Source organism: Chlorocebus sabaeus, chromosome 6 (assembly GCF_047675955.1).
Source record: "Chlorocebus sabaeus isolate Y175 chromosome 6, mChlSab1.0.hap1, whole genome shotgun sequence".
Lineage (NCBI taxonomy): Eukaryota > Metazoa > Chordata > Mammalia > Primates > Cercopithecidae > Chlorocebus > Chlorocebus sabaeus.
This window is the reverse complement of record NC_132909.1, coordinates 8586640-8596039: the sequence shown is the minus strand read 5'-3', so window position 1 is coordinate 8596039 and position 9400 is coordinate 8586640. Positions and strand designations below refer to the sequence as shown.

General features: G+C 57.8%; 2 protein-coding genes across 4 annotated transcripts; one reads left to right on the top strand and one right to left on the bottom strand.

Moving 5' to 3' along the window:
* Positions 1–2169: 2169 nt before the first annotated feature.
* PTH2 (parathyroid hormone 2) lies at positions 2170–3323 on the bottom strand. The gene is made up of 3 exons (XM_007997537.3): positions 3228–3323; positions 3007–3131; positions 2170–2441 (listed from the first exon to the last, which is right to left on the bottom strand). The coding sequence occupies exons 2-3, from the start codon at positions 3126–3128 to the stop codon at positions 2267–2269; spliced, it is 297 nt and encodes a 98-aa protein (XP_007995728.1). The 5' UTR covers positions 3129–3131; positions 3228–3323; the 3' UTR covers positions 2170–2266.
* Positions 3324–3684: 361 nt separating this feature from the next.
* Positions 3685–8840, top strand: GFY (golgi associated olfactory signaling regulator). Of its 3 annotated transcripts, XM_007997542.3 has the most exons (5): positions 3685–3791; positions 5232–5268; positions 6183–7386; positions 7796–7969; positions 8470–8840. In XM_007997542.3, the coding sequence occupies exons 3-5, from the start codon at positions 6204–6206 to the stop codon at positions 8667–8669; spliced, it is 1557 nt and encodes a 518-aa protein (XP_007995733.3). In that variant the 5' UTR covers positions 3685–3791; positions 5232–5268; positions 6183–6203; the 3' UTR covers positions 8670–8840. The 3 variants fall into 3 exon arrangements, with proteins under 3 accessions (XP_007995733.3, XP_072872289.1, XP_037847846.2); XM_073016188.1 differs by lacking the exon at positions 3685–3791 and having other exon boundaries at positions 4916–5268; positions 5926–7386; XM_037991918.2 differs by lacking the exon at positions 3685–3791 and having other exon boundaries at positions 4916–7386.
* Positions 8841–9400: the final 560 nt, after the last annotated feature.

Here is a 9400-nt window from a genome sequence, read left to right as displayed (position 1 = left end):
GGTAGGAAGAAGAGCGTTTGGGGCCTGTGGAGGAGATGAATGAATGAAGGGGATGAGAATGAAGGCCGGCAGGTGGGGAGGAGTCTGGGGCTGTGGTCCAGGTAGCAGAGAATGAGGCCTGAGGCAGGGCATGCGGGTGGAGAGGAGGGAAGAGCAAAGCCAGGGCGGGGCGGGAGGGACCAGGCTGGAGACTGACAAGCTGTAAAGGATGGCGAAAGGGGCAGGACAAGGACAACCCCTGGGACCTGGTCCAGTGACTAGGAGACAGTGGAGCCATTCCCAAGATAGGGAACCCATGATAAGGAGTGAGTTCAGGGAAAGACTCAGTTCATTTAGGGGCTGGAGTCCTGAGCTCTGAGTTCCCAGGCTGGAGAAGGGGGTCTGGGTGTTGTCGGCTGTGGGTGGTGGTGGAAGCTGTGGGGACTGCTGAATTTGCTTGAGGGTAGAGTGGGGAGGGAGGAGGTTCCAGACACCATTTTGGTCAAAAATCTCAAATGTTCGGAAACGGATCAGGGAGAAAATAGAGTGTGGGAAGAGACCAGGCCAGTACCCAGCTACTAGGCCCTCGGGGAAACAGGAGGAGGCTCTTCATAGGGTCGTTGTGAGGTTAAAAGAGCTAATACAAGCACAGCATTTAGAAGAGTGCCTGCTATATAGCAACTGCTCATTAACATTTTAATTCCATTTCTCCATGAGAGTAATGGAAAAGTCGAGACTTTTGAAATTGCACATACCTGGATTCCAGTTATCCTTTTGTCGCTTAGTAGCTCTAACAACTTAGGAAAATTCCTCCTGACTTTCAGTCTTATTTGTAAAATTAGGCCAACTCCAGATAGTTTTGAGGAATACAGTCTTTTCTTTGTTATTTGGAACGACAGAGAAACAGTCCCGCCCCCACAGTCCAAGGGCCAATTAGGGCTCGGTCCGCCTCCCGAAAATGCAAACTCTGGGAGACCTTGCCAACCACATGCGGAGGCCCCGCTTCCCGCGCAGCAGTCGCGGCCGGCTCCACCAATGAGAGCGCGGTCCGCACGAACGGCGCCCCAAGCGCGCTGATCTGGCCCTCTGTGGACCGCGGGGTTGCCATGGTTACCCTTGAGGGCGGAGCTGAAGGGCAGGCTGGACCTCCCGGGAGAGAGACAGATTTTGATTGGCTCTTTTCTCACTTCACCTGCAGCCCAGGTATCTCCCCACCCTTTCCCTGTCCTTTTTGGAGCCTGACGCCTGCTCCTCTCTCCTCTTCTCCTGCCCCAGCCTGGCGCCCCGGTAGTATCCCGAGAAGGAGACCTGAAGTCGGAAAACCCTGAAAAAAAAAATCACTGGAGGCTGCTGTGAGAGGAGGAAACACTTTTCAAAAAAAAAAAAAAAAAAAAAGCATTTTGCTACGTGACAGGCGCTGTGCTGAAGTCTTATGAAGGATAGCTCATTGGATCCTCGTAGCAGATGAAGAAAAGGAGGCACGGAGACTGACGTCAAGAAGGCTTTCTCAATACTACGCAGCTAGATTTGGAGGACCCTGGGTTTGGAGGCTAGGGCTGCCTCACACCAGGGCCCACGATCTTTCCACTGTGCCTGGGGAGAAGCCTGGAAGTGATGGGAGGGAGGAACAGCGAAATGCAAAGGTGAGAGCTGGTGGAGAGACAGAAAGAAACCTAACGGAGGAGAAAAAGGAAGATATGAAGGAGTCGGGCAGAGGAAAAAGGAAAAAAGAAAGTGAGGGAGAAGGAAAGGAAGAGTTTCAGAGGCAGAAGGAGAATAGAGAGAGGAGGCAGAGATTCTCAGAAGACCAGAAAGCCAAGAGGGTAAAAGGGGAGATACCCGCAAGGACTCAGGGAGACGGGGACACATACCCAGAGAGGAGAGAGACCCAGAGAAGCGGGCAGAGACAGAGGAGGACAGAGACCTTGGAGATTACAGTGAAACAGAGAAGGGGACAGAGACGGGGGGAGGGAGGGACAGGGACCCAGAATGAAAGGAGGGGACAGAGCGGAGGTGGGGGGCGGTAGGGAAGCAGAGATCCAGAAATAGGAAAGAAGCCAGCTTCCTGGACAAAGACAGAGGCAGAGAAACGGAATTGAGGAAAAAAAATAGAGTGGGGACTGAGGGGAGAGATGCCAGAGTGGCCGACGCAGAGTCCTGTCTCTTTTCTACCCCAACCTTTCCAGCCCCGCGTCCCCAGCCCAACGCACACGCAGGTCGCACAGGCACGAGGCGCAGTCCGGAGCGCACGGCAGGGTCTTTATTAAGATGGGGACAGGCGGCGCGCTCAGCGCGCGTCCAACACCAACAGCTTGTGCATGTACGAGTTCAGCCAGTGGCGGCGCTCGAGGGCGGCCAGCAACCGCGCGCGCTCCCGGAAGGCCGCGTCGTCCGCCAGAGCCAGGCTCCTCCGCAGCCGGGGGGTGGCGGGATCCGCCCAGGCCGGTCCTGGGGGGCGGAGGCTGTGGAGAGACTCGGTGACCGCGCGTCCAGATCCGCGCTCGCCGCCGCCTGTCCTCCCCGCGGTCTAACCTGAAGCCCTATTACTGCCCTGTCGGTGGAGTGGGTCGGTCTAGCTCCCTCTGTCTCGTTCTCTGTGTGGGTCTCTGTCTCTCTGCTCACCAGGTTCGAAACTCCCCGGGTACTGAGACCGAGTCTGATGCACTTGTCCGCCCACAGCGCTCAGCACATGGCCAGGCGCACACCAAGAACCCACTAAACGTTGCTCAAAGAACGAATCCATTTCTGCATCGGCTCCTTCCCAGCCTTCTCCACGCCTTTCTCGGGATCTATCTTTCTGTGTCTCTTTCCCTTGCTGATTCTCTGTCCATTCCCCCACTACCACCACCACCAAACCCTCCTCGCGCCTTCCACCACCCCTAGTCTCTGTCTTCTCGCTGGGTCTCGGTCGCCCTCTCTTTGGGCTTCTGTCCCGCTTTCTGGGTCTTCTGTCCCCTTTCTCTTTGGTTCTCTTCCCACTTCTCCAGGTTCCTACCCCTCCCTGGGAGTTCTGGGCCTGGCACCTACCTGAGGACCCCGACCGGGGGCAGGGCGACTCCCGAGGCAGTGCGAACGCCCCAGGGCACCACCAGCAACAGCAGCAGCAGCAGCTGAACCCGAGGGCTCCTGGACACCTGGCGGGTCTCCATCACCTGTGAACCAGAAAGGGGCTCAGTGGGGCTGCATCCCGGCCCAGAAACCCCAGCCCTACCATGCACCCACCCCCAGCTTCCCGCACGGTCCCCTACCGCGCAGTGGGCTCGGGCAGCGATGCTGGCAGCCCCCTTATATCGCCTCCGCAGCCCCCGCACCGGGCAGTGACGCAGGCCGGGGGGCCGGGGGCGCGGGGTCACCCCCTCCCCAGGCTCATTAGGAGCCGCCAGCGGTAATGAGGAGCCGGGGGTGGGGGACTTGCCGCTGCCTTGGCCGCCACCAACTAATTGGGACCAGAAGCTGGACCTGAGATGAGGGAGGGGGAGAGACAGACAGACAGAGAGGTGGACACAGGGGGTGTGTCAGAGGGCTAAAAATAGAGACTGGCGGAAGGACCGTCAGAGGAACAGAGACACAAAGAGAAGGACAAAGACAGAGTGGCCGAGGAAGAAATAGAAAGAAAGGGAACGACGGAAAAAGAAAGGAAAAGGAAGAAAACAAGAAAAGAGAGCAAAGGAGAAGGAAACGAACAGTCAGACGGAGATGGAGGAGAGAAAGAAAAGGCTCTCAGAAAGACAGACAGCAATGGAAGGACGTCCTGGCCTGGACGGAGCTGCCCAGAGATAAATCCAGCAGGGAGAGGCCCAGAAAGACGGAGGGTGAGATGGTGAGGGGGGAAAAGGCAAGAAATGGCAAAGGGTACGTGTGGCAGGGGTATGAGGACAGGAAAAGTGACAGACAACATCAGAAAAGCCTCAGAGACAGAGTGAAGAGGGGAAAACAGACAGGGCTCCTGAGCTGCCCTGAAGATGTGTCTAAGTCCTTATCTGGGAGGAGTTTGGGGGTGCTGTTAAGATTAAAGCCCAGTCCTCCTCACACTGACTCTTTTTTTGTGTTTGTTTGTTTCAGACGGAGTCTTGCTCTTGTTGCCCAGGCTGGAGTGCAATGGCACCATGTCGGCTAACTGCAGCCTCCACCTCCCAGGTTCAAGCCATTCTGCCTCAGCCTCCCTAGTAGCTGGGATTACAGGTGTCCACCATCACTCGTGACTAATTTTTGTATTTTTAGTAGAGACGGGGGTTTCGCCAAACTGTTGGCCAGGCTGGTCTTGAGCTCCTGACCTCGTGATCCGCCCACCTTGGCCTCCCAGAGTGTTGGGATTACAGGCATAAGCCAGAGCGCCCAGCCCACGCTGACTCTTAAGAGGGGCCTTAGCCGGGTGCAGTGGCTCACACCTGTAATCCCAGCACTTTGGAAGGCCAAGGTGGGTGGATCACTTGAGATCAGGAGTTCAAGACCAGCCTGGCCAACGTGGCGAAACTCCTTCTCTACAAAAATACATAAATTAGGTGTGGTGTAATCCCAGCTACTTGGGAGGCTGAGGCAGGAAAATCGCTTGAACCCGGGAGTTGGAGGTTGCAGTGAGCTGAGATTGCACCACTGCACTCCAACCTGGGCAACAAAGAGAGACTCTGTTTCAAAAAATAATAATTTAAAATAGAGGAGCCTCTATACACAGTGAGGAGAAGATGGGCAAAACTTGGAAGTCCTACAGAGCAGTAGCAATTTGGGATGTGGGAACTTGGGCTCCTAGTTTCCTAGGAAGGTGGTGGCAGAAGCTTGGGCTCCTGAGTCTAAGAGTGGATGGGACAGGGACCCAGATTCCTATGTTCTGGGAGAGGATGAGGCTAGGGACTTGGATTCCTGGATCTGAGGAAGGAAGGAGGTAGAGGACTGGAGTTCTGAGTCTAGGGGGAGGGAGCTGTGGGGTACAACTTAGGGGACTTGAAATAGGAAGGTACCAGAGAACTAGACCCCTGGGTTTTCAGGTAGGAGAGGGTAGAGGACCAGGACCACTGGTTTCAAAAAGATAGTTTGACTGGGCCACATCTCCAGTAGATCATTCCAGTTTCTAACTCCCTTCCCCACCCCAGAGACAATGTCCTTTACTTCTGTCCCTTTAAGAGTCTAAGTCTGTCGCTAGGCTCCCAGGATCCCCTGGGAGGGGTTCAGTTGCGTCACCTGTGTGCCCCTGAGACCCTACCTCTCACCGCCCTGCCCAGAGCCATTCTGTGACATTCACTATTCTCTGCATCCAGCTCTGCTCATCTGCTGTTATCTTGGACACCAGAGCAGGTAAGAGACCCCAGGACCTCAAGTAAGCCTGTCCCATCGATGTGTAGGCCACCTCCACCTCCACCTGACCACAGACCTATGCTTCTCTGCCCATACTAGCCCCAGCAATGCTGAAATCCTAGCTCCATCCTCAATAACAGACTTGAGAGTCCTGCTCCAAAGCTCTCATCTTCAAGTCCTAACCCCTCCACTCTGCAGAGCCCAGACCCCCAGACCCTGAGGACTTGGAGGTCCCAATTCCTTTCTAACTCAGGAACCAAGAGCTCAAGGCCTCTTATCTCCTTTCACCCCTGTTATCCAGCCCCTAGACCTTGCTCCCTCAAAATTCTAGGCATCTGAACTTCCAGCCTTCTCCTCCCTACAGAACCAGGAGCCAGGAACCTCAGCCCCCTCACCCTGCAAGACCCAGGAATCTGAACCCCCAGCAACTTTCTTAACCCAGAACCCAAAAGTCTCCCTCCTCCCTCAAATCCATGAGTCCAGCCCTCAGCCGTTAGTAGCCTCCTGTAGTTTAAACAACTGCTGAGTCGAGGTGTCCCGGGGGACCTCGGAGAGGAAGGAGATCCCACGTCCCCTCGAAGGCCTGACACCCTCCAAAGTCGAAGCCGAGGAGATCTGGGGGCCTGGAGAGGTATCATTCTTTCCCAATTTTTCTAGGACCCCTCGGTGAAACAGATAAGGAGATTAACTACGACTCCCAAGAAGCCCCGCGCCTCAGTCTCCCTTGGCTACCGCGGCCACCGCCCCACAGCCTCCAAGGGACTTGCGATTGGGTTCTCCTCCCATCCCTGGCGCCAAACTGGGCCCAGGTCGGACGCGGTCCACCTGCGGGCCAGTGGGCGTGGCCTCCAGGAGTGGACGGGGCTCCTGGGAGCCTTCGGCCTTAACCCCTTCCTTCCCGCTCCCCCTCGCAGCTATAGGTATCTCCCAGAGCTATGAAATCGTTCAGCCGGATCCTCTTCCTCGTCTTCCTCCTCGCCGGCCTGAGGTCCAAGGCCGCTCCCTCGGCCCCTCCGCCTTTGCGCTCTGGCTTTCCGGACGTGGCCCACCCCGCTGAGACCTCCCCTCCGAAGGGTCCTTGTGAAAATTCCACCCGAGATCGCCTTAACCCAGAATTTCCTGGGACTCCTTACCCTGAACCTTTCAAGCCACCTCATACAGTTTCCCTGGAAACCTTCCCCCTTGGCTTCACTGAGACCCCCAACCCTGACCTCCGGGAAACCCTGCACCCACAGTCTCCTGAAACGCCCAAAGCTGACTCACTCACAGCGTCAATATCAGAATCCCTGGATATCCCCAAAACCAACCTCTCCGAAATGACACACCTGGATTCTTCTGAGACCCCCACACCTGGCCCAACGGAAATGCCACGCCCAGGGTCCCCTGAGACCCCCAAACCTAACTTCTCCAAACCTTCACGCCCAGAATTTCCTGAGACCCCAAACACTGACCTTATGCAAACTGTACCCCAAGAATCCCCAGAGATTCCCCAACTTAATGCAACTGAAATCTCACAGGCAGAAATCTCTGAGACCTCAAACACTGGCCCTACCAAGACCCCTGACCCCAAATCTCCGGAAACCCATGACCTCAACTCCACTGAGACCTCAAACTCTGAATTTCTCCAGGCTCTCCATCCTGACCCTTCTAAAAGCCCCCACCCAGAATCCCGTGTAACCCACAATCCCAGCCCCACCGAAATTTCCCAAACAGAATTCCCCACAACCTACTACCAAAATGCAACAGATGTCCCCAGGACCTCCGACCCTCAAATCTCCACTAGTCTCTACCCAGAAACACCTGCGCCCTTCAAGGATGAAGCCACTGCTCTAAATGAGCTGCCGCTGAATCCCAAACCAGAAACCGCTGCAGCTACCCAGCCCGACTCCCCAAAATTACCCACTTCAGATTCTCCAGGAACGGTTGAGCTGAAGGCCCCCCAGAACTCTGGCCCTAAGGAGTCCAATGCGTCTCCTCCCTCAGCCCGGATTGTAGGTCCCCCTGCTCTTCAAGGGTCCCCCAATCAGTTGGCCCCTGCCAGTCTGCGGGCACCCCAGAGGCACAGCCCAGGTGAAGGAGTCAACACTATCATCGTGGTGGAGAGAGTGAAGGAGACCGGTGAGGGGCGGGAGCCGGATTCCTGGGTCTGAGGGAGGAGGGGCTGGGGGTCTGGACTCCTGGGTCTGAGGGAGGAGGGGCTGGGGGTCTGGACTCCTGCGTCTGAGGGAGGAGGGGCTGGGGGTCTGGACTCCTGGGTCTGAGGGAGGAGGGGCTGGGGGTCTGGACTCCTGGGTCTGAGGGAGGAGGGGCTGGGGGTCTGGACTCCTGGGTCCCAGGGAGAAGGGCTGGGGGCCTGGACTCCTGGGTCTGAGGGAGGAGGGGCTGGAGATCTGGACTCCTGGGTCTGGGGGAGAAGAGTTTGGGAACAGGAATTCCTGGATCTGAGGGAGGAGGGGCTAGGAGCCTGGACCCCTGGGTCTGAGAGAGGAGGGGGTTAGGAGCTTAGATTGCTGGTCTCCGGCTTCAGGCGTGACTCTGGTGGGGCGACCACATGGAGCAGCAGGCGGGGCCCTCTGCCTGTTCCTCGCGGGAACCGCGCTGCTGATAGGCATCTTTGTGCTGCTGTGGTGTCTCCACCGCCGGGCAGCTCGACACCGGCCCTTCGCACATCACCGGCTTCCGGACGACGGAGATGAACCAGGTGAGCGCCCTGCCCCTTGAATGCCTGCACTTTTCCATAACCTGGTCTCTCCCGGCACTTTAGGGCGCCCAGCCACAAAAGCACAGGTCCCCCATCCAAGGTCAATGAAAGCCCTGGCTCTTCCATGGCCACGTCCAGCCCCCTAAATGTCTGCAATTTCACACAAGTGTCCAGTGCCGCTCCCAATGTGGTTGGAAACGGCTTCAGGCCCAGAGCCGGTGGTCCCCGCCAGCCCCGCCGCTGCCCCTCCAGGTGCGCGGCCCGGAACCCTGCACTCCCCGCGCTCCACTGCAGGCCCCGCCGCGGCTGCTCGGACGCCACGCCTCCTGGTTTCCGCAGCGGCCCCGACCCTTTTTATTCAAAACTCAGTTCAAATGCAGATTCGGAATCCTCTCTCCGGCCTCCTGATTGGTCAGCCGCACAAAAGGGGCCCTGGAGATGATCTGCAAGGGGGCCTGGAGGGTCAGCCCAGATATGACCACGCCCCTTTGCTCCCACAGTTCTGCATTTGGACGCCCCGAAAGACCCCTACGACCTCTACTTTTATGCACCAGATACCTGGGTCCCTTCCCACATCGCCACCAAGCAGCCCCCGCCCACACCTCCGCTGCCACCAAAGCTGCCCCCGCCGCCCCGCGTGGGTCGCCCGCAGCGTCTGGAGGCCCTGTCCCCAACCACGCTCCCCAACAACTTCGTGTAAGCCCCACCGAGTCCTGCCGGACCTGCACATCCCCGCAGTGAGGGAAAACCCTGCTCTCCTGGCATGCTTAGCTACCCAGTAGTCCTCTAGATAAAGGGTCTAATATACAGAGATGCTTGTGCTGTGATCAGAGAACAAGGTCTGAGACCGAATAAATATCGTGTTCCCATGGCTAGACCCCTCCTCTGACCTGAGCCCTGGGGTGCGAGGGGGCTGGAATCTGAGACCACTGGAACTTAGCGAGGAGGGGCTGGGGTATGGACCCCTGGATCTGAGGAAGGAGGGGCTGGGGGCCTGGACTCCTGGGTCTGAGGGAGGAGGGGCTGGGGGCCTGGACCCCTGGGTCTGAGGGAGGAGGGGCTGGGGGCCTGGACTCCTGGGTCTGAGGGAGGAGGGGCTGGGGGCCTGGACCCCTGGGTCTGAGGGAGGAGGGGCTGGGGGCCTGGACCCCTGGGTCTGAGGGAGGAGGGCCTGTGGGTCTGGACTCCTGGGTCTGAGGGAGGAGGGGCTGGGGGTCTGGACTCCTGGGTCTGAGGGAGGAGGGGCTGGGGGCCTGGACCACTGGGTCTGAGGGAGGAGGGGCAGGGGGTCTGGACCCCTGGGTCTGGGGGAGAAGGGGCTGGGTCTGGATCCCTGGAACTGAGGAAGGAGGAGCTGGGTGCCTGAACTCCTCAATCTGAGGGAGTAGGGGACTGGGGACCAGGATGCCTGTGACCTCCACATCCAAGAAC

Bases quoted from the DNA above. Each gene is read 5' to 3' on its own strand.
- PTH2 (XM_007997537.3), bottom strand. From the start codon at position 3,128: ATGGAGACCCGCCAGGTGTCCAGGAGCCCTCGGGTTCAGCTGCTGCTG. The intron at 2,442-3,006 runs GTAGGTGCCAGG...GTCTCTCCACAG, and splicing joins CCCCCGGTCGGGGTCCTCAG to CCTCCGCCCCCCAGGACCGG.
- GFY (XM_007997542.3), top strand. From the start codon at position 6,204: ATGAAATCGTTCAGCCGGATCCTCTTCCTCGTCTTCCTCCTCGCCGGC. The intron at 7,387-7,795 runs GTGAGGGGCGGG...CTCCGGCTTCAG, and splicing joins GGAGAGAGTGAAGGAGACCG to GCGTGACTCTGGTGGGGCGA. The intron at 7,970-8,469 runs GTGAGCGCCCTG...TTGCTCCCACAG, and splicing joins GGACGACGGAGATGAACCAG to TTCTGCATTTGGACGCCCCG.